Source organism: Lepidochelys kempii, chromosome 1, assembly GCF_965140265.1.
Source record: "Lepidochelys kempii isolate rLepKem1 chromosome 1, rLepKem1.hap2, whole genome shotgun sequence".
Lineage (NCBI taxonomy): Eukaryota > Metazoa > Chordata > Testudines > Cheloniidae > Lepidochelys > Lepidochelys kempii.
Window position 1 is genome coordinate 94,984,056 of NC_133256.1, and position 24,131 is coordinate 95,008,186.

At 40.3% G+C, this 24,131-nt stretch overlaps 1 protein-coding gene across 2 annotated transcripts in view; it reads left to right on the forward strand.

The window, feature by feature from the left end:
- GPC6 (glypican 6) overlaps window positions 1-24,131 on the forward strand; it is a 1,118,215-nt gene that overhangs the window by 1,076,682 nt on the left and 17,402 nt on the right. For both annotated transcript variants that reach the window (XM_073347752.1, XM_073347761.1), the window contains one exon: window positions 23,068-23,204. In XM_073347752.1, the coding sequence (XP_073203853.1) occupies window positions 23,068-23,204 (137 nt within the window). The remainder of the gene's footprint in view (window positions 1-23,067; window positions 23,205-24,131) is intronic.

Below are 24,131 nucleotides of genomic sequence, written 5' to 3' on the forward strand. Positions count from 1 at the left end.
TTCTTACTACAATGACATAAAATTCACAGAGGCCAGAAAGGACCAATGTGATCATCTAGTCTGACCGCCTGTATGACACAGGCCATAGAACTTCCCCAAAATAATTCCAAGAGCAGATCTTTTAGAAAAGCATCCAATCTTGATTTAAAATTGTCAGTGATGGAGAATCTACCATGAGTCTTGGTAAATTGTTCCAGTGGTTAGTTAGTATCACTGTAATAAATGTATGCCTTATTTCCAGTATGAATTTGTTTAGATTCAACTTCTCTGCTAGATTATTATTAAATATTTCCCGTTATGAAATATTTCTTCCCCATGTAAGGACTGTAAGCATGTTACCCCTTAACTTTCTCTTTTTTAAACTAAATAGATAGACTGAAGGAGCTCAGTCACTGTAGGGCTCCAACCTTTTTATGCCCAAGATCACTTCCTAAATCTAAGGGCAACCCAGGATCAACCCCACCCCTTTCCCGGTTGGTAACCACTGCAGTAGGGCATGTTTTCTAATCCTTTCATTATTTTTGTGGCTATTCTCTGAACCCTCTCCAATTTATCAAATATCATTCTTGAACGGAGGAGTGTCTGATTGGGGAATAAACCAAGCACCTACAAAATTGGCCCCATCTATGCAACTTCGGTAACCCTGGCCCAAAATGTAATGAAATTTGAAAGCATGCAGGTTTCATTTGGGTTTGGGTTGCATTAAGAAACTTTCAGAAATTTCTCCAACAGAAGAGATTGTAGAGTCTGCCGTGTTTCAGAAACAGGAAGATTGGTTTGAGTAGGTGGCTCAGAAGCCATGGTTCCACCCATTACCCATGAATCTAAACTGTTCCTCCTGTGGATTGAAATCGACAGAGACATTTTTGAAAGTGTATATTATGCATAAAAGTTTGTGCTGCTCCTTGAACATTTAAAAAAAAATTATTCCTCTGCCCTTATCGCCAATCCACACTCAACAACATCTTGATTCAAACTGTAACTAGGGCCCTGGTATATAGTCATAGGGATTTTTTTTTCTTTTGGCAGAAAATCAGGCTGTCAGTGTACATGTCTTTCATGACAGAATATCTGTCTGGAGAGGGGAAAGCAGAAGGGTGTATAAATCAGAAAATCCCAAATATAGCCTCTAATAGGTTTTATAATTATTTTCAGGAAGAAGTGATATGATGCAGTGTAAATCCACAGGGCACATTGTTCCAGTGAATGTGTAGTGTATTTATTAGGGTACTTATAGGATTTATAGCTGCTCTAAAGAGGTACATCTGTTCTATGACTGCAGGCTACATTAGTTTCTAGGAAAAGGTTCCTGAAACTTTCTTTTCAGTGTACTTTAATCTCTTGCATGCTGAATTGACGTATCAAACCTGTTCAGGAAATGAACTTCTCCAGTTAGCCCTCACAAATCTAGTATGTCCTACTCCTTTAAGTGAATGGATGTTTTGTTGAAACACATTGCTAATAGCACAACAACAAGCTGTTAAGTGGAAGAAGCTTTGGTACTAAACAAGTGGAAAAATGGACAAGTGACGGGTTAGTTTGAAAAGAAGCAAAACTGAACTCTTTGAAATAATAAGAATTAAAAATAAATTATGCCTTGTATTTTATATCAGTTTTTCACTCAAGAATCTCTCATCTTAATTAATTAACAGCACTTCTGCGAAGTACCAAGTAATGCATAGGAGTCTTATCACCCTCTGCTGAAATGCAGCCATATTTTGGGGTGAAATACTACAGCTGTTTAGAAGCACACAATAGTGCTACAGGGTGGATATATTAATGGGGATTCTGTATATCCTAGTAATGAGGAAAGGCTAGAACTTAATAAAGTACAGGTAGAAACTGAAGAGAACCAGTCAAATGAAAAGGAGTCCCATTCACCACATGAAGGCAGACAATTAAAAAGTGACAAATTTTATAAATGCTTCTATACAAATGCTAGAACATGGGTGAACTCAAGTGCCGCGTATTAACTGAGGATATTTATATAATAGGCATCACAGAAACTTGAAGGAATGATGACAATCAATGGGACACAGTAATAGCAGAGTACAAAATATGTAGGAATGACAGGGTAGGTCATGCTGGTGGGAAAGTGGAACTGTACGTGAAAGAAAGCATAGAGTCAAATAGAATAAAAATCTTAAATTAATCAAACTGTACTATAGAATCTCTGTGGATAGAAATTCCATGCTTGAATAATAAGGATATAGGAGTAGGAATATGCTACCGACCACCTGACCAGGATGGTGATGGTGAAATGCTCAGGGAGATTAGAGAGGCTATAAAAACATAAAATTCAGTAATAATGGGGGATTTCAAATATCCCCATATTGACTGGGTACATGTCACCTCAGGACAGGATGCAGAGATAAAGTTTGTAGACACCATTAATGACTGCTTCATGGAGCAGCTAGTTCTGGAACCCATAAAGGGAGAAGCATTCTTGATTTAGTCCTAAGTGAAGCACCAGATCTGGTCCAAGACATAAAGATAGCTGAACTGCTCAGTAATAGCGATCATTTAACATCGTTGTTGGAGGGAAATGGAGAGTAGAATACCAAAGAAGCCCACCAGTAGCATATAACTTCAGAAAAGGGAGCTACACAAAAATGAGGATGCTAGTTAAACAGAAATTAAAAGGAACAGTCACAAGAGTTAAATGCCTGCAAGCTGCATGGAAACTTTTTTGAAACACAATAATAGAAGCTCAAATTAAATATATACGTGTGATGTACCAGGGTACAGTCCAGATCAGTGGCGGGGGGGGGGGGGACTCTGTCACCCCTGCCCTGCCCTTGGGTGCCTTAAAATACCTTACTGAAGTAGTTCCCACCTAGGCTGCTCACAAACAGCCTTCCAGCATGCAAGCCACACCCTGAGTGTAACTGCAGCCTGCCAGCCACACTTGGGTTATACTCTGACCAGCCTGGGTTATACTGCAGGGTGACCCCAACATGCTGCCAGTCTCAGATTTCCCCCAGAAATGTATGTCCTGTACTGCCCAGCCCTCTCCTGGACTGTAAAAATATTGTAAGTCTGTTATTCCTTTAAGTAATAATATGGAATCCTTAAGGAATAGTATGCCAGTTTATTATCTCAAATAGCTATTCAGACACTTCACTTTAAACACACTTGATTAGATAAAACAGTAAAACACATTTGTTAACTATAAAGAGAGAGATATTAAGTGAGTACAGGTAATGAGGCATAAAAATTAGACATGCTTACAAGAAAAATAAAGATTAAATGCTAACTAATGCCTAACTTATCAGATTCAAACAACGTTTCTCACATGCTTTGTGCAGTCTTACTGACTAAACTCTGTGGGTCAGAACCCCTCCCTCAGAGTCCTCTGATTGCCAAATCCTGGGACTGGATGACAGGGAATGGATCACTTGATAGTTGCCGTATTCTATTCATTCCCTTTTAAGCACCTGGCATTGGCCCCTGTGAGAAGACAGGATACTGGGATAAATGGACCAATGGTCTGACACAGCATGGCCGTTCTTTATTGTTTTATGCCCTTTAGACCAGTAAGACCCTAGAGCATTAAACTGTGTCCATTTGAATTTGGAGAGGTGATGTAGATAGGCAAGATGTAACTAGCTGGTTTACAATTTAGCCATACCAGAGCTAACATATTCTTGTGAAAAGTGCTAATGCAAAAGGTCGGTAGCTTGTTTTTACATCTCATCTGAAATATGGTACGTCCAGCATCACACTGTCCCTTAACACTATGCTGGCTCAGACACAGGAGTCCCAAATGAACATTAAGGCATCAGAGCATTTTATATGGGTGGAAATCTTCATCAGGATCTGACACATTTCAGCCATATTCTTCTTCTTCATGGAAGTTTTTTGTACAACAACAAGAAGTTAACAGTGCAGAACAAAAAACACAGTAATCAGTAAAAAGAAAAGGAGTACTTGTGGCACCTTAGAGTGATGAAGTGAGCTGTAGCTCATGAAAGCTTATGCTCAAATAAATTTGTTAGTCTCTAAGGTGCCACAAGTCCTCCTTTTCTTTTTGCGAATACAGACTAACACGGCTACTACTCTGAAACAGTAATCAGTATAATTTTCCTTTTCTTTTCCTTTTTTTTGGTCTCCTTGAACACCAAGTTTGCTGTATGTTACTTCTTGCATTGTACACTGTGATCAAAGAGCAGAAGGCTGATGTTAGACGTGTATTTCATGGGGCCTTTGTTCAAAACAACCACTTGCTGCGCTTTTATGCTGACCATACATTTTGTTTTCCTTCCTCCTCACACACCAGGTCAATTTTAAGAGTATTTGTGTGGTAGAGTCAAAAGGTAACTGGCCAGAAACTACAGTTCTGCCTTTGTGAAGGATTGTAGTGAGATTATTTGTCTAAAAGCCCATTCCCATGTCTTTTACATCCCAAGCATTTTCTCATTCATTTTAAGGGACTATGTTGCTGTACAATACTTTTTTCCCAAATTCCCTCTCTATGATGTTGTTGGCTTTGAGGGACAAATGAAGTGTGATAGCCTGAGACAAGTTTGACAGAACATGTCTTTGTTTTGCATAAATTACTGTCAGGGAATTTTCAGGGACGCGCTGAAGTAAATTTGCAGTGACTAAAAGTGTTAAAAAATGAGGTATAAATTATAGCATAATCACTGCTGCTGAACAATTTGATGACTAAACCCATGAATTGAATTTATCATTTATATGAGCCCCCACATTATATTATTTTCCTTTGTGTTTAAAACCTAAAACTTTGAAAAGAGAGATTACAGGTGGGGGTCTCTACTGCATTGCCAAAATTCACATTTCTGTTTATAAATATTCTCTCCTTCATCTCACAGGTGATTCAGAGATATAAATAATAGTTTATATTCCTGCCTTGCCTCTCATTTTAGCTAAACAGCTCACCTTTGGAAGCAGCTAGCCACCCCTACTCACACAGATGTGCTGATAACATTCTCGCCATTCTCCATTTCATCAGTCTTTGTTTCCAGATAAACTTATTGTCAGAGATTCCTGGAATATTCCATATAGAAGGATGAGAGAGAGAGAGAGAGAGAGAGAGAGAGACTAGTGTGTGCAACATTGAACTGTGGCTTTATGGAATGTTTCTGAGCACAATATTCACAAATTCAGTAGCAGATTTTGCAAGTTAAGGCCATGATTCTTTACTATTAAAGTCAGTGGAAGCTTTGCCATTGGGTGCAATGTGCCTAGGAATAAGCTCTATGTGATAATGTATACCTGTCCAAAGTGCTGACTTTGTAGGCTAGGTACTTGATCAGTGTAAAGTACAGGGTAAATGGTAAGTGTTATTAGGAGTTATTTTTTTCACTTGTGAGTGGCAGTCTTCTGTGATGATATCACATTTCCACTTTTCTTGGAGAGCACCTCGACTTTGTAACATGCTTTCTCCATTGGTCCAGCACAGCAGTTTAGTTTATTCTGTTTTTATTGTCTCCAATGTGGCAAAATTCATGTTGTTTTTATCTCGAGTCTTGCAGTATTTGGCTTTTTTCTTAAAGTCCCAGCTCCTGGAATCAGATGATTGTGAAAATCCCAGCTTTCTTTTTTCTTTTTTTTTTTTAAGGTTCTAGCCCTCGAGGTTGCAGAGAAGAGCTAGCAAACATGAACTCTAAAGGCTCAAAAACATAGAAGGCTAATGCAATTCCCAACTTTTAGTTATTTTAAAAATCTAGTGATTTTTAAGCCAATCTCCTGATTTTGGGGGCCTACTCATGACTTGAGAACACTTGAGGTTGGCAATACTGTTCTTTGAATTTGTGCTTATACCTAGTGGCATGGGGAGGTGGACAATTCGTTTTGAAAAACTGAAAAAAAAAAAATAACCAGTCTTGAGTTTCTTCAGCTCTAAGGATGCTGGGGTAGAACCCAGAAAAGTCCCCAGAAATTTTTCCTATGGTCCACACCTTAAGTCCCTGTAGAACCATCCCTGCTGCAGATGGGGATAATGACTGCTGGAAGTGGGGCAAGGATGGGCAGGTTCCCAGAGCCAGAGGGAACCCTGGTACAGGAGCTGTCCCCATGACTCCTGCGAGGAGGAGCAGTGCTGAATTGAGTGAGTTGCGTTGCAATCTAGTGTACAGGGGTCACAGCGCCGCTCAGGTTTGGTCCTGCAACATCTTCCTGAGTGTGCCAGGTCACAGCGCCACTCACTCAGTTTTGTACTCTTCATAGTGCAGGGCCAGCAGGGCCAAAACTGAGTGGGCAGTGGAAGGGCCAGCACTGCTCCTCTTTGCTCTTGCCAATAGGACGCTCTGTGCATAATGTGTGTAGGGCTGCCAGCACCACTGGTAGTAACCAACACTCCTTCTAAGCAGCCTGCATGCAGGGAGCAACTTCAAATTCTCTCGCTGTTTTCCACTGACAGGTGGCCAGCAGCTGTGGAGAAAGGTTAACTGTTGGCTGCTATCAGCCAACCCCAGGTGGTGCTGTGGTTCATAAAGCACAGTACTACTTGTTAGATTTTCTTAGGCAGTAGCAGATGCTCAGGGTTTGGCAGATGTACCCCTTTACTACCCGTTGCAGCATGGTTCCCTAGGCAGAACAGTGAGTCTGTGTATAAAAACTTCTGAAGCTCAGAGAAATGCCCATAAAGTGTGTGTAAACATCCAAACCTTTGGCATATACAAAATTGGGCAATTACTATTAGATTCGTCAGGTCATGTGTTCTGGGCATTTCTGTTTTGGTTTCCCAGATGGAGCCCTGAAACGCAGTATGCTGGAAAAATTAAAAACAAAGAAAAAAGGTTACCTTAGTTTATCTGAACCTCAAAAGCGAGAATTCAGGGGGAGGGGGGATTTTTTTTTAATGTACCAGGGCAGTTAGTACAAGCTGAACTTCCCAGGCCAATCTAAAAAGGTTCTGATAGATGAAGTCTAAATGAGATGACAGTTTATACAAAATCTCAACGTGGATCTCTTTTGGTCTGGTTGCCTACAATGTCACATTCCCTAAGATGGATGGAGGAAGCTTGTTAGGGAAAGTAAACCCATCATGGTCTTGTGGTTAAGGTCATGGGCTGGGACTGTGAAGGTGTGGATTCAGTTTCTGCCTCTCCCAGAGACTTGCTGTGTGACTTTAGGTAAATCCCTCTGTGACTGAGCTACTTAATCTGTAAAATAAGAATGATCTGTTTTGTCTGTTTAGACTATACACTCCTTGGAAAAGGAACTGTCACTCTGTGTTTGTATAACACCTAGCACTATTGGGCCATGAGCTCAACTGAGGCCTCTAGGTACTACCATAATACAAATAATAATGGAGATGGAATAATGGGAGGGTCTAGAGAGCTAGGGTTATGTGACTGGGTTAGGATTATTCAATATACTTATGGTGTTTCCACCAGATGCAACACCTGGTCTCTTCCACACAGAATTTTTCAGTGGTACTTGCCCTTCAACTTTTCCAGATTAGTATATGAAGGGTATTATGCAACTTGCTTATATTTATGAATAAAGCAAAAAATGAACTTTGAATCCAAATTGCTCAACATTTCAGAGTTCTAGGCTTCCAACTCAAATCCCCATATATGACCCAGCCCCAATGGTTTTAGTTTCAGAATGAATCAAAAATGAGAAGGCACCTATTTCCTGATTCCAGTTTAGATCCTACTGCGATCTTTCAAGGACACATGATCTCATGGGATTTCAGCCCTGACTGGCTGAAATCTCATGAAACAGGAGATCAACTAATCTCACAAAGTTTCTGCCATTTGTATGATTGAAATCTAATGAGAATAGTTCTTGATATTTTCGTACAATCAAATTGATATCAATCCACATGCACCCTGTTTGTTCAGGACAGCAGTAATTCAGCCAGAGATGGGCAAAGGCAGTATTGTTTAGATCTGGGTCCAAATTAGCTTTTGTCTACTGTTCAGGGTTTGAGTCTGAATCAGAGGTAAGGTTTAAAATCCAGTAACCTACATTCCATCACTTTCTCTGTCCTCCTCTTCTGTTCCTCATTAATGCAATTTAAATAGACTTTTAACTGCACTGGATATAGGGGATCGGCTCCTTTAGGCATAGTCAGGAGGCTGTATCTATCTGATTTTGAAACAGCAGTGGGCGTTACAGGAGAATTCCAGGTGGAGTGAACAAAATCATCCATGTAAATCAAAGGGATTAAGAAAAGAAAAACAAAGAGGAGGCAAAAGGGTCTGGAAGTAATCACAAAAAATTATGCCTCTTTTATGGAAAATGTGCATTGCTGCGTCTCACTTTAGGGGCAGAGGTGGAGAGGAGTTGCAGTGAACTTTTAAGTTTTCAAGCCTGAATCCAGGAAGACTTTGTTCAAGGGCTGCAGACAAGAGTTCTTAACTGTGTACCTAGAGCACTTAACCACAGCACAAGAGGTCGTTAGAGAACATCTCTGCATACTTGCACATCACTGGAGGACACCCTTCCCTTTTCTGCAGTAGGCAGGTATGCAGAGGGTCACCAGAATGCATCATGTGGTGGATATGCAGTGTAAATCTAACACTAAGTCTGAGTCAGGTTGTTTCCCTGATAAGACTTTCTCCTGCTGTACATACTATATTTGGAATTCATTCTATACAGAACTGAAGCTTACAAGCCAGTGACAGCAAATCTGAACCCTTCTTGGCTTTTACTGCCTCAGAAAATGTTCATGTTGTCTTTAATCCAAGTTCTGTGCGACTATCTTTTTTGGAATTAGATGTTTTGACAAATGATATTTGTGTCTGATGTCATGCAAGAATATTGTATTCTCTCTGCTCCTCAGGCCCATCATGAAAATGAAATGATCCATCCTCCTTGGGGATTCTGGAGAAAAAGTTTCACCAAAAATAAACACAATAAGTTTCTGTATCAGCAGATCAGTTCATGCAATACTAAGAAGCCTCTATGTTAATTTTTAATTCCTTCATGACTTTTTTTCCCCAATCATTTAAAAAATGCAGAATCAGTTGCTTGGGGAAAAATAATCCAGAACATGAAATACAAACATCAATGGGACACATCCTGCACTTATTGAAGTTAATGGTGAAGCTCCAATGGGTCTCAATTCTGCAGGATCAGACCACTGAGAGGCAGAAACTTGAAAGCAATAATGTTGGGTAACAGCAAAGGCAAATGAAGTGTGGGTTTGTGTAATATGGCTGCCTGCTGTGATATGTCTGTTAAAAGGGTCAATATGGCTTTGAGATGCTTCTGCAGATACACCATGTCACCAGATATAACTTCTTATTCCTCACAGCCGCTTCAACTAATATTAACCCTTTGATTCTGACTCAAGATATAACTACATTTAAAATTAGGTTCAGTAATCTGTTTGATTAAAATGTTACTTGAGCTCCAGTTGATTGATTGATCTCTTTGAAAAAGCCTTTCCTCCGTAAAAATGACACAACATTGACATCCCCTTATGCTTTTAACCCCATACCAAAAATCAATAAATGAAAACCAAACACCCTACCTCAATCAGAGTTTTGACCTTGAAAGGGAAGAAGTGCCAGAGACTCCATGAAGTCTGCTGGGACTCCGCTGCGGATATCGATGTTGCATGGAAGACATCTCAGATACTGTGGTGGTGGGCAGCAGTATAAAACAGATGATTAATCAAAATTCCCAGTTATATCCTCCTGTGTTGCACTTAGACAATCCAGCTGGCTTTCTCCTCTGTCCTCTTCATTGCCGTATGGGTCCTCTGAGTACAGCTTCCTCTCCAGGGCCAAACTAGCTTGGAGAAGCCATCTAATAACTGTGAGGAACTAGGCCACAGGCTTGGAAACATGCACTGTAGGAGGTTGGGGTAGGAACGGACCAAGAGCACAGACTTTAAAGCCTTTTGGTCTGGCTGCCTTTATGTTTCTGAACCCCTGGTTATGGGGTATCCCCTGAGACCTTTATATAATCAGGATTGCAGTGCAATCGTACTAAGAGGTAGTGACTAGAAGAAATGAGGTATGTCAGTATTTCTCCTCTCAATCTACAGCACACACTTTTTAGAGTTAGTCAAACGGGCATGATCTAGAAGCCAAATGTGTGAATCTAACTTGTGCTTCCCCACAAAACACTTGTGAATAACCTACTCATTTCTATTAGAAGTGATTTGCACATCATTCCCATAGTCTGAAATGGTAATTATGTAACTCTCTGTGTCTCAAAAGAAGAAATATATTCCAAAATCATCAAAGTATGTCGAAAGGGTGACCAATTTCATCACCAATATCAGATAAATGTTTCTGGAATAGCTGAAAGGGTATAGAAGTTGAAAAATAATTTTATTACTGATTGCTTGCATTAGATATTATTTTGCATTAGCTTTCTTCTTGGAGAGATCAAGACTTGTTCTTGAAGTATCAGTTCTTAGCTGCTAAGTCTTGTAGCAGAAAAGCCCCTAGCCCTTTATCTTGAATATTCCAGTGTGCTTCCGGTGTGGTTTTTTAACATTATCTGCAATAAAAAGCTGATTCCTATGAGTGCTTTGGATTTGCTTGAATCAGATTTACAGTCCAGCTTTATAACACTGTTCCCAGTTATTGTAGGAAAAGATTTTGCAGGTCCCTTCAGTTTCCCATTTCAGGGGATTGAATTCTTTTCTTTTCATAATAGCAGCTTCCATTTGGCAAAGGGAATGGTGTTTCTTTAGCATCATGCGCAGCACAGTTTGGTCAGAGATAAATATTTAAGTACACAGGGACAAATTCAGAACTGGGTTCAGTGGATACAACCCCCTTGCCAGCTGTAGATTTAGCCCATTCTGTTCTGTCAGTTGTTCCCCAAAATGTCATATTTTAAATCATACCAAATTTGCTAGAAGTCTCTTCGGTCTTTAGATTTCTTTCCAATCTCCTGCATAAGTCTTTAATTTACATGTTTCAGAGTAGCAGCCGTGTTAGTCTGTATTCGCAAAAAGAATAGGGGTACTTGTGGCACCTTAGAGACTAACAAATTTGAGCATAAGCTTTCGTGAGCTACAGCATTGGATGCATTCAGTGGAAAATACAGTGGGGAGATTTATATACATAGAGAACATGAAACAATGGGTGTTACCATACACAATGTAACCAGAGTGATCACTTAAGGTAAGCTATTACCAGCAGGAGAGACCGGGGCGGGAGGGAGGAGGAGGAGGACCTTTTGTAGTGATAATCAAGGTGAGCCATTTCCAGCACTTGACAGGAACGTCTGAGGAACAGTGGGGGGTGGGAGGGGTGGGGGATAACCATTAGAAAATAGTATTACTTTGTATAATGACCCATCCACTCCCACTCTCTATTCAACCCTAAGTTAATTGTATCCAGTTTGCAAATTAATTCCAATTCAGCAGTCTCTCGTTGGAGTCTGTTTTTGAAGTTTTTTTGTTGAAGTATTGCCACTTTTAGGTCTGTAATCAAGTGAACAGAGAGATTGAAGTGTTCTCCGACTGGTTTTTGAACGTTATAATTCTTGACGTCTGATTTGTGTCCATTTATTCTTTTACGTAGAGACTGTCCAGTTTGGCCAATGTACATGGCAGAGGGGCATTGCTGGCACATATCACATTGGTAGACGTGCAGGTGAACGAGCCTCTGATATTGTGGCTGATGTGATTAGGCCCTATGATGGTGTCCCCTGAATAGATATGTGGACACAGTTGGCAACGGGCTTTGTTGCAAGGATAGGTTCCTGGGTTAGTGGTTCTGTTGTGTGGTTGCTGGTGACTTTTTTGCTTCAGGTTGGGGGGTGTCTGTAAGCAAGGACTGGCCTGACTCCCAAGATCTGTGAGAGTGATGGGTCATCCTTCAGGATAGGTTGTAGATCCTTGATGATGCGTTGGAGAGGTTTTAGTTGGGGGCTGAAGGTGATGGCTAGTGGCATTCTGTTATTTTCTTTGTTGGGCCTGTCCTGTAGTAGGTGACTTCTGGGTACTCTTCTGGCTCTGTCAGTCTGTTTCTTCACTTCAGCAGGTGGGTATTGTAGTTGTAAGAACGCTTGATAGAGATCTTGTAGGTGTTTGTCTCTGTCTGACGGGTTGGAGCAAATGCAGTGGTATCGTAGAGCTTGGCTGTAGACAATGGATCGTGTGCTGAGGTCTGGATGAAAGCTGGAGGCATGTAGGTAGGAATAGTGGTCAGTAGGTTTCTGGTATAGGGTGGTGTTTATGTGACCATTGCTTATTAGCACCGTAGTATCCAGGAAGTGGATCTCTTGTGTGGACTGGTCCAGGCTGAGTTTGATGGTGGGATGGAAATTGTTGACGTCATGGTGGAATTCCTCAAGGGCTTCTTTTCCATGGATCCAGATGATGACGATGTCCCTCCCACTGTTCCTCAGATGTTCTTGTCAACTGCTGGAAATGGCCCACCTTGATCATCACTACAAAAGGTCCACCCCCGCCCCCCTGCTGGAAATAGCTCACCTTAAGTGCTTAAGTGATCACGCGGGTTACAGTATGTATGGTAACACCCATTGTTTCATGTTCTCTATGTATATAGATCTCTCCACTGTATTTTCCACTGAATGCATCCGATGAAGTGAGCTGTAGCTCACAAAAGCGTATACTCAAATAAATTTGTTAGTCTAAGGTGCCACAAGTACTCCTTTTCTTTTTAATTTACATATTATACTATCCCAGAATACAGGAACCACTTTCAGTAACACTGATAGTGGTTTAAAATAACAGCAATTGTTGTTGTTGTTATTGTTATTTATTATTACTACAATGATTATATTGGGAGTTGAGGAAATCGCCCTGGGACACCGGTATTTAACAAGTCTGACAATGGAAATAATTTTAGAAATGGGTGTCACATTTCAGGGCAACAGCACCTGCATTCCCTGGTCCAGCAAGGGCGTCCACGCTGAGGCTTCCAGCTCCCCAGCCATTGCCTTTCTTGAGTAGAGACCTGAGTCTCTCCCTTCTGACAGGGGAATTTTCAGGCTGCACAGTTCCCTGCCTTCACTGTGTTATTTCCAGAAGAGGCAGGCTTGCCCAAGCACACCTGTTTCCTTTCCCTTCAGAGACAGCTAACACTCTGACTGCCCACAGTTATAGGTACCGCACAGCTTTTTCTGTACAAGCCTATTTTATTCTTAAGGTAAAAACACTACAGAGAAAACATATTAAAAACAATCAAAGAACCTACACACTCTAACAAGCTTATCTGAGATCACCTCCTCACCCTGATAAGTGTTCTGGTTGGTGATTAGAGATAAGGATTGGCACCCACCTTGGACAATAAGTCCTGTGTATTGCTCTGAGCCAGTTTGAAAACCAGGCTATTTATCCAAAAATCATTTCTTTGTCTGAGGATCCCTGGCGACTCCAATCTGAACTAGAGTATGTGCACCTTTCCAGGGGTTGGTTTTTTCCTCTGGAGATGTTACAACCTGAGTAAATTTGCCTGATCACTCCTTGCTGTTCTCCTATTTACCCTTCCCGTGGAAATAGATACTATCTCTCAATAACACATAGACAATTGCATTTTTAATACACTGAACTCCAAAGATATGAATCCTAGTTCAATAAGGTTTAACTTAATTCAGTAGAGGTCACTTTAATTCCATAAGGTTTGTCCATGATATTGTCAGTCTGTCACAATGGGCTGTTAGAGTCAGAAAATTAGTAATTGAATATAAAGCTTTTCCCTTCTGCATCCCAGGTTCAAATCCCCTATGAGTCACTGATGACTGGAAAGTCATTACCAGCTGGTGGTTTATGTGGAATGAGTTGGTGGTCTAACTTCATTTTTCAGTGAACAAGTGTCCCTATTTTAAAATGTGTGTGTGTGTGTATATATATATATATAAATTTTAAAATAGGGACACTTGTGTGTGTGTGTATATATATATATATATGGCTCCATTTGGTAACTTGGTTTGTGGCATTCCCAGCAAAGGGGCCCTGGACTTAGATGAGCTAGAAGGATTGTCCTACCATCTCTTCATGAAAGGTAGTGCTTCCAGGTTGGGGTTGAGACACAACTGCAGGGCACTTGTGGGCCAGCCTGCACGGCCACTTCAAGTGCTGGATCTGCTCTGTGACGAGACAGATGGCTTTAGTCTCCAGGGTTGACAGGCCAACATCATGCACAAACACTGAAACATGCACATAAAACTGGACACAAGTATTTGTTAGCCCACAGATGGCTATCCTGCTCAGCATAAAAAGTGAAAGTTTAACCATACCTGTCTGGAAATCATTTTAGTTAAAACTATATAATGAGCTTCAACTCTTGCTGTAAAACATCAGTTTCAGAATGGAAAGAGCGTCTCTCTTTCTAACAGAAATAGGCCCAAGTCAGTTATCTGGATCTGAAGACCCTGAAACTTTGGGGGTTCAACCTCCTGTCCACATTTAACACTTCTAGCCCATCTCTGCTTTTGAGATTCTGCACCTTTAGTCATGCTGAGTAGTAACACTGAAAACTGTCGAAGTTAGGAACCTACATATCTTCGCCTTCGAGAATCTATGACAGAGGTGGGCAAACTTCCTGCCCAGCCTCTGAGCTCCCGGCCGGGGAGGCTAGCCCCCAGCTTCTCCCACACTATCCCCTCTCCCCTACAGCTACGCTGCCTTGCAAGCAGCACCACTTGCGCCCGCCCACCTAACAGGCTTTCCAATAAGCCTGTCCTGGTGCTCTGAGTGGCATGGTAAGAGGGCGGTTGGATGGGGTGGAGGTTCGGGGGGGGTTCAGGAGACAGGGAGAATGGGGGGGAGAGGGAGTGGGGAGGTTGGATAGGGGGGTGGGGTCCTGGGGGGGTCAGTTAGGGACGGGGTCCCAGGAGGGGGCGGTCAGGGACAAGGAGTGCAGGGCGTTGGATGGGTCAAGGGTCCCGGGGGGCCTGACAGGGGGCGGGGGTGTGGATAGTGGTCAGGTCAGTCAGGGGACAGGGAGCAGTGTGGGTTGGATAAGGGGTGGTTAGGGGACAAGGAGGGGGGGGGTTGGATGGGTCGGGGGTTCTGAGGGGGGCAGTCAGTGGGTGGGAAGTGGGAGGGGGCAGATGGGGGCGGGCGCCAGGTTGTTTGGTGAGGCAAACCCGGCCCTACCCAGCCCTTCATGCCATTTCGCAACCCTGATGTGGCCCTCGGGCCAAAAAGTTTGCCCACCCCGATCTATGAATTCAACAGGATTAGTAGTCAAGTACTGTTCTACTTACTATGATTAAAGGAGCAGAATCTGTCCCTAAGTTTTACTTGTCAGGAGACGTGAGTTTTCCTCACAGATCAAATTCCCTTCATTTCATTTTAAATACTAAGGGGAGAGCATTCTTGCTTTAGAATGTCTCCTAGCTCATTAGTTTTGTTTTATAAATTACCAAAGTGTCTATTTGTGCTTTAAAACTGATTTACCATTTCTCCTTGATTAGAAGCGCTGTCATCGCCTTGTCTCTGCAGAAACATGAATCATGATAAGGGAGTTATTGGAAGAATTTTAGACTGCTTTAAGTTACAAAGTCAATCATGTAAAAACCCAAGTATTTGTTGTACAGGCATCCTGGTGAAATTCTTAGAACTCATGCATGCTGAGAAAGTATCAATAACCACAAAATTTCACAGCCCCTTTTTTAGAACCCTGGCCTTAACATTTTGTAGGGAAATAAAGCTTTGGTTAACCTTGGCACTGACAGACCTCATTAAAATAAGAGCCTGTCAGTTTCAAGTTTAAAATAACAGGGTTGTCAGTTTTATATGCAGTGGAACAATCTATGATTTTACTCTCGGTGAAATAATTTGTATGTAGCATATGGTTGTAAGAAAGTGGGAAAGGCTGACCAATAGTGCCATCTCGAGGCTTATGCGACTCCAAGGCTTCTGAGCACAAAAGGGGGCCACATGAACACATACAGCTGTAACAGGCGATCTGCCAGCCTGTGATTTATAATCCCTCCAGAATCAACTCGATATACAGTTATTTTTTAAAGGCTGAAAATAATTCACAGCTATGTGTGGTTCAGCAACCATTTGGCTTTTAAATGTATTTTATTAGGAAATAATATAATGTATGGAAATAACCTGGATAGAACAAATTCTCAACTCACTCGGTTTTAAAGCTAGATCAGGGCCCTTCCCCACCTCAAAAACTACCCACTTTTGGTTTAGTTTTTTGCAGTCTACAGTTCTTAAGGGGGTGCTCTTTTATTAATTCTTACCATCATCATTATACTGTATACATTAAAAATTAGGCACAATGAGCTCTGATAGTGATAATACCAAAATACAGAAGCTGACCTCCAATTAATTCAACTACAGGTTAATTTACAAACCTCTGGTTAACTGGTCCAGACTCTCAGGAACCTAATTTCTATTAAAATTAAACAACCTCTACCCATTATCATGGTCACTTTCAGCTGGCATCACTGGAAAATTCAAATTGTGGAAGTTGCCATTTAATTACTAAGGAAGGTGATGATTTTGTGGGGGCGAGTGAAGGGCGTTGGGGAGAAGGCAGCCTAAGGAAGGCTGAGTAAGAGTTGAAAAACAATAAAAATAAAAGACTATAATTAAAGATGTCTCATTCAGTCATAGCTGTTGACAGAAGCACCACCATGGGCTGTGCACCCTAAACAGCTATATAGATCCTAAGATCAATAGTTTATTTCAGCCAAGCTGGTAAGAATGAAGTTGAATGAAATCAAAGGAAAGCAGTGCATATATCATTTTTATTCAGTATGTTTATATGGCTAGTGAACAATTGTCACTAAAAATACTCAGCAGTAATATACTTTTAAGCTTTTGACATTCTATTCTTATACCTAATATCACACCATAATGATAGACATAAACATAATAAATATTCAGACACGCTGTACATGCCATAAGCATACTGAATATGTTGCTATAAACAAAATTGCTGGCCATTAGTTTCAGAATGCTTTCAAATTAAATCTCCAATGACCATAAATCCAAATCAATGTATGAAATTCATGGACAGTGTTCGGCTTATATGACACAGTAAAAATCAAATCACAATGATCTGCGCATTCCTTCTCCCTTACCATTTAACCAACATAGGATGTGCAGTTCACTACGCAATACATGACTTAAATAGTCAGGCTTTATGTACATAAATCTAGTCTCAAGATACCCATTATTATATTACCTCTGCATCATTGCAAGCATGTTATGTGTGTATGAGAGAGAGAGAACAAGTCTAAGTGTGTTGGTCTGACTAGTACTGAGGAGAAGGTTGTGTGATCTCTCACCCAGAAATAATAAGAACCAAAACTCCAAAGTGACCTAAATTGGTGGTGTGAGTTAAATGTTGCATGCAAGAGCCGCAAGTATGGTAACTTGCACCAAACTGACATTTGGTGGCAATGCCACTTGCTTTCTCTTACACCTTCCTCTTAATTGGTTTTGTTGCTATATCTCCCCTTTTACCTCCTCAGCATGTAAGTTACATTTGTTCTGCACACCCAGTGACAACCAAAGGTCAGCTCTGCAGCTGGTGTCAATTGGCATGGTCCCAAATGGGTGCAAATTACACTACCATACTTTATGGAGCATACCCACTTAAAACATTTTCTGACCATTTTATTTACTTAAGTGCAGAATTTTGCCCAAAAAGCTGTGAGAGAGTTACTCTTGCTGACACTACAACTCTTGGTGACTAGTGAGAGGTTTGCCCACAGAGCTGAGAGGGATAAAAGCCAACCCTGGATTTTGGATGTAGGCCAGTGATACTCAGACCTCAGTAGCTCAGGAGGCAAGTTAGTGATCAACAATACCCAAAAGAGCCACAGTAGTGTGAATTCATTGTTTCATTTACTATAGTACTATCTATATAGTCATATTTAAACGGTATAACAAAGGAAATATTTAGCCTATATAATTCTCACAGCAAATAAATTTATTGAAAGTTGATAACTAAATTAGTTAACATAGTAAAAGCATCCTGATTGGTTAATAATTAAATCACACCATGTTTTAATATCATGTACTGCAATGAGCCTCAGAAGACACATAAAGAGCCACTTGTGACTCATGACCCGCAGTCTGAGTATCACTGCTTTAGACTCTCTGGGCCTCACTTGGGAGAGTATTTCAACCGAAAGGCAAACTTAGCTTCCCACTTAAATTTAAAATACAAAAACATTAGAAATTTGCAGAATAACCATAAAAAGGTGGCACAAAAAATGTCAGAGAGGAAGAGTACTAGGAAACATTTCTTCTTAAAACAATCCCTGAGTCTTGCTCATGTTACGACCTGTATGATGTTCAACAGACTGTTACCCAAAGCAGATGATTGTGTGGTTAATTCCTAACTGTGACTATACAATTCAAAAATAGTTGGGTAAATTTCTCCTGGGTCTCCCATATTAATGAAATGCCATCATTTTGTTTTCAGGCCTTTATTATTCTTGTGTTACATTTCTTAATTAACCCAAATTATCTGTTCTGAATAGTTGGAGTTAGCAGGTGTTTTTCTATGATGGAGCTAATCATTCTGGGATTGTGTTCCCTATAGATTTAAGGGCCTGATACTTGACTGCTTTGTAATCTTGTGTACAAGGTAAGTTGAAAAATGAGAATGGTAGTGTCTTACCTCAGTTTATGCTTTGAACTTCAAGGGGACTAACATGCTTAAAGTTAAGCAGATGCTTTGCTGAACAGGGATGGAATAAAACACATGCCCAAGTATCTGCCATAGTACCTAAGTGACTTGCCCAAGGTAACATAGGAAGTCTTTGGCAAAGCTAGGAAATGACCCAAGATCTCCTGAGTCCCAAGCCAATACCTTTAATCACAAGTCAATCCTTCCTCTCAGTACTTAAGATCCCCTTGAATTAAATTAATGCTCAAACATTTAAAATCTCTCACTCACACAGTAACTCTTTCTGTTAACAATTACATAGGTGGGCCAGGCTAACCTTGTACAATTTTCAAACCTATCACCAAATATACATGCACTAATGAACCAGAAATCTAACTTTTTTGTGGGTGGCAATTTGTAAGTCCCTTTTCTTATGACAGACAGCTGCTGCAACTCAAATAAACACTTTCAAAATAATGTTTGGATGAATTGTTCAAAATAGATGTTGGAGTCTGACAAGCAAGAATCAGATTAATTCCATTCAAAGATATTTGAATGCCAATCCCTGCTAGAAAGAGTGGAAGCGGACGATATAAAATATCAAAATTACATAGGCCTTTTGTTTAAATGTTTTCATAAAAGTCTAACGGAGCTTGAAAGATAATCCTGAATTCAGATGAAAAGCACACAGAATAATAAATACCAAGGAATAATTTAAAAAGCCACAGCTCGCTAAGTGGGCTACAGTAGTCTGACTTCATAAGCCACAAGTGAGAAATATTAGCTGAATCCTTAATGGCTTTTATCTCATCTTAGGGGTACTGTACATCTGATATGTATTTTTTTAGAATGCTGTTGATATTCAAAAGCTTTATTGTGGAGAACACATAACTGTGGCGACTAACAGGAGACTCTCTGTTGATGTGGTTGGGATGACCTCACAACTAAAGTCACCCGAAACCCACAGGAAAATGTTATGAATTCCATAGAATTATGTCTCCCTAATTCTGTGCAGTATTTTAAGGCTACTTGACTTACATTTAAAATATATCTCTGATCCACTCAGCTTTCACACCATGTGACTGAACACAGATTCATAGACTTTAAGGCCAGCAAGGACCATCACAATCATCTAGTTTGACCCTGCTGTACTTTGTGAGCCACAAAATTTCACCCACCCACTCCTGTAATAAACATGACCATCATCCTCCGCTCCGTCTCTTAAAGGGAACCTCAAGTAGCTTGTATCACCATTTCCTCCTTCACTAATGGCTAACAGAAATGGCACTGTACTTCCAGAAAATCCAAAGTCAAGGTTAGCTTCATGGGGGAAGAACAGCTGGGCAGCTGAGCTTGTCAAGTCCAGCTATAGCTACCATGCTTCAAAAAGATGAGCAGAAGTTCCAGGAAAGTGGTATGAAAGAATAAAAGATTTGATGAGTTGTGTCAATGCCCTTATTCAACACTCTGCAATGTCAGAGTAAAGTGGGCTAGAGAAGGACATAGCCAGCAAGTGAAAATATTCATTACCACACTCCCCATTCTAATACAATTTAAATGTTTATTTTTAGAGTGTAGCTTTACATAATCTGAGTTTTAAGAAATTGTATCTGCAGTAGGGACCATTAGAAACAAAACATTTGCCATTCCATGGGGATTACAGCACTACAATATCACCTCTTTTAAGTATCTGATAGGAAAGAGACTACGTTATTGGAGAGCACAGGTTCCTGGTGTGGCAAGTGTTACCCTTGGTAGCTGGTGTGGTATAGTGGGTCATACTCTGAACTGGGGTTTAGGAGTCCTGGGTTCTGTTCTTGGTTTGGCAACTGATGCAACTTTGGACAAGTCACCATGCCTCAGTTTACCTGTGTGTAAAATGGGGGTAACGATATGGACTTCCTTTGTAAAGTGCTTTGAGAGCTATAGAAAAAAGTGCTATATAAGAACTAGGATTGTGCTTTAAATTTCTCTGTCATTTCTCTGTAAATTTCTCTGTCATTTCCCCCATCTACAATACTTCAGAGAAAATAATACTTCAGAGAAAAGCAGTGAGGAATAATTAGTTAATGTTTGCAAAGTGCTATATGCAGGCTCTTGTTACTTTGTCTTGTCTGTTTTTGTAGTGCAGAAAAATCTCCATGATTATAAAGTTTAATAATCCATCATTCCTCTGCAGTATAAAGCAGTGCACGCCCAGAGAGTACATGTACAACAACAGCAAAAACAACAATGGAGCTGGACCCCTCATGTTCATTTTTACAGGGATATTCTGAAAACCTTCTCCAGGGTTTGAGCCATGGGACTTCCATTAAAATCCCTTATCATACTGTGAGAATTTACTAAGAATTAGATGGAAGCTCAGGATTAGCACAGCAGAAGGGAAGCCTTTCAGAAAGGGGTGAATGAAAGAAAAGCCCCTTCCAAAGGACATTTACTCTATTGTGACTCAAAATTAAAAAAAAGTGTACAGTCCTAAATTACCAGCCATCTTCTTTTTCATATGGGTATCAAGATCTAAGTTTCAGGGGTCAGAACCAGAATTCCTCAGATAAGTCACTCCTCCTGAGAGTTCGTGCTCACTGTTGATGTCGTCAGTGGCAATACTTCTGTAAATAACTGCACACCAGGCATCACAGTGAGCCTAAATAAAGAGTTAGTCACAGCCATTAGATTAGAAATGTTCTCCCATTGCATTTAAACTCCTGGAGTTTATTGGAATAGTTACTGCTTTCTGCAGCCTATTTTCCCCCCATTTCAAACCAGACAGTGTTGTATAGAATTTATCCAAGCTACTGCACTGTGGAATTTACACCTTGGTATGGGAGCAGCTGGGGGTTAACAGAGCTGCTTGCCTTGAGTAGCTGAGTTGCATCCAGTGAAGTGAGCTGTAGCTCACGAAAGCTTATGCTCAAATAAATTTGTTAGTCTCTAAGGTGCCACAAGTACTCCTTTTCCTTTTGAGTCACTAGTAAATCTCAGTTTTTGTCCCTCAATCCCAGACAAACAGGAGTGGGAGGAATTCCTGTCCGGTCACTTCTCAGGCCCTCTGCTCCAAGGGACCCAAAAGGTCCAGCAAGGACCAGGAGAAATCAATATAATATTCTGTAGTGTACAGTGTTGATTTAACTCAACACCATTTACAAAGTCGCTGAGGGTTTGTCCAGTGTCGATAATCTGGTGTGTAAATTTTTGGCTTGAAAGGGCTCCCCAGTTGAGAGCTAAAAGGCTTGCACATGCTGCTGCAGTGTGTGATACTAAAACTAAACAACTAGGGTTGGAGTAGATTTATATAGATCTCTGTCATTGCATTGTCAACAAGTCATGCAGCAAAATACTTTTCTACTTATTTAGAATCTTGGTTATTCAGTTACCGTTGAAAATGTGTACAGTACTTCAGATGCAATATTCTCAGATGTTTCTATCACCTGCAGTATAATGTGACATTTCACAGTTTCAGCATTACACAGCAATGTGGGGCATTTGTTCAGAGAGCTACACTGTCTTCAAAACAAAAGAGAAAAGAGATAAATAGCCAACTACAATCTTGTACCTTAACCACTGAAAAGCCTATCTTAAAACTGAATGGAATAACAGAGAGCTTTTATTTCTTGTTTTTTAAAGAATAAAACTCAGTGATTTCCTTTGAAAGCTATTCAACAAGTTCCCCATAATCCTATTACATTTCATATAAAATGTATCTGTTTCCATAAGAACAGCCATTGCAGGCCCAATGATATCATTAATCTTTTGTAACCTACCCTTTAGCTACATTTATAGATTCTGCTCTTGTAAACCAAATGCAAAACAAAAACTGATAACATTTTAGTCTGAGCATTCATCAAATACATGTTGAAAGCAAGTTTGCACTAGTTTTCTGGCTTATACCAACTGGTGCAATCTCTTGCACAGGAGCGAGCTTGCAACTTCAGCAACGTGTTCTAAATCTGTCCTATCAGTTCTTGAAGTTGAGGCCTACATATAAATATCTATCTGACTCTAGTTATATAGATGGATACATGCGTACACACATATATAATCTTTTCAGCCTCAGACATCCAAATCTATTGCATTTTACTCACAGCTTTTGGGTACTTTGCATATGTTCACTACCAGTTCAACAGTTATTAGAAGCTAGACATGTAGAATTAAATATAATTATTTAGACAATTTACAAAAACCAAGTAGATCAATGGGTGAGACATTGTATCTGATGAAACACTGTTTTATTGAATTGGCATTTATTAGAATACCATGCAGATTGATGCTTGGGAGGATGAAATTTAGAACCCTTCAGTCAAAAAGGAGAATAGGGAAGAACAAAATGTTCTCTCTGTTTAAAAACATCTGTCTTGAAGAAGAGTGAGTTAAAGGTGTCTTGGATTATTCGTGCTTACTCAACCCAAATGCAATGTGCCTTGCTCGGAAGTACAGGAATTTGACTTTTAGTACCATTGATCTTCTTAACCTCTACCATCAAGTAGTATGGAATTAAACACTCTTTTCTTAAAAATGACTGAGTATGGATGTCCTCTTTAACCAAGTATGCCTCTTGTCTCTTGATCAGGTAACAGACATTAAAGAAAAACTGAAGCTTTCAAAAAAGTTCTGGTCAGCTTTACCATATACTATCTGCAAGGATGAAAGAGTGACAGCTGGCATGTCAAATGAAGAGGACTGCTGGAATGGCCATACCAAAGCTAGGTGAGGAAGACTCCTCCCCAAATAGTAGCATACTAATTCCACATCTGGCCTTGGAATGGTTAGCTGGTTATGTGTTCTAAGGCTTGTTTATAAAACCACTTACAGCGATGAAATGGAAATAGGGCAGAACAAGTAATTGCCAAGGAAAGCTAGTAGCTAGGAGCACTTACCATCAAGGTGCCATTAAATCTAGAGTGTGAGTTATTGTGAATGCGCACATTGTGTCAGGATTTGAACATGGAGACTATTCATCAGTTAGATTCCAGGTGGATTGTTTATTCTGAGATCTCAAAGAGCCCGTTAGCACTTGTTAGTGTCCCTGTGTAGTGACCGACAAACAGTGAAGCAATTTACACTTGGGATCTTCTCTTAGGATATAGCAGATATTGGAATTTCAGCTCTATTTTACTATTTATTGGCGATCCTTTTGGTTATTGGTTGAGTAAAACTGAAAAATAGCCTGGATATAATAAATGTAACCTTCCTAGTTGCCTCATATGGAAGGCTTGACCTTACACCGCATCATTGTGGAACTGTGGCTTTAGGCATCTGCTGTCATATTTCAGCAATTTTTCAACTTTGAAGTCAGGTTGGGTCACTACTTTGTGGCAGGACTGTTGCTGGAAGATTGCTAAATTCACAGATTGAGTCAGCAAGTGGGAAACAGATGTGTCTAGACATTGTTGAGAAAGTGATGGACAGGTTGGATCAGGGAGCATATTGAGGGAAGGTTACAGTTTGGTTTAGCAACACCTATGAGTGCTGCTGGGGTGAAGGGAAGAGCTATGGGTTCTGAGTAGGGCTAGGCAAAATATTCTGGCCAAAACTTTCACCTAAAAATACAGATTCAGGTTGACCAAAACATTTCATGAATTTGTGTTGATTTTGGCAAATTGTTTTGGTCAGGAAGAAAAGGTTTTTATTTTT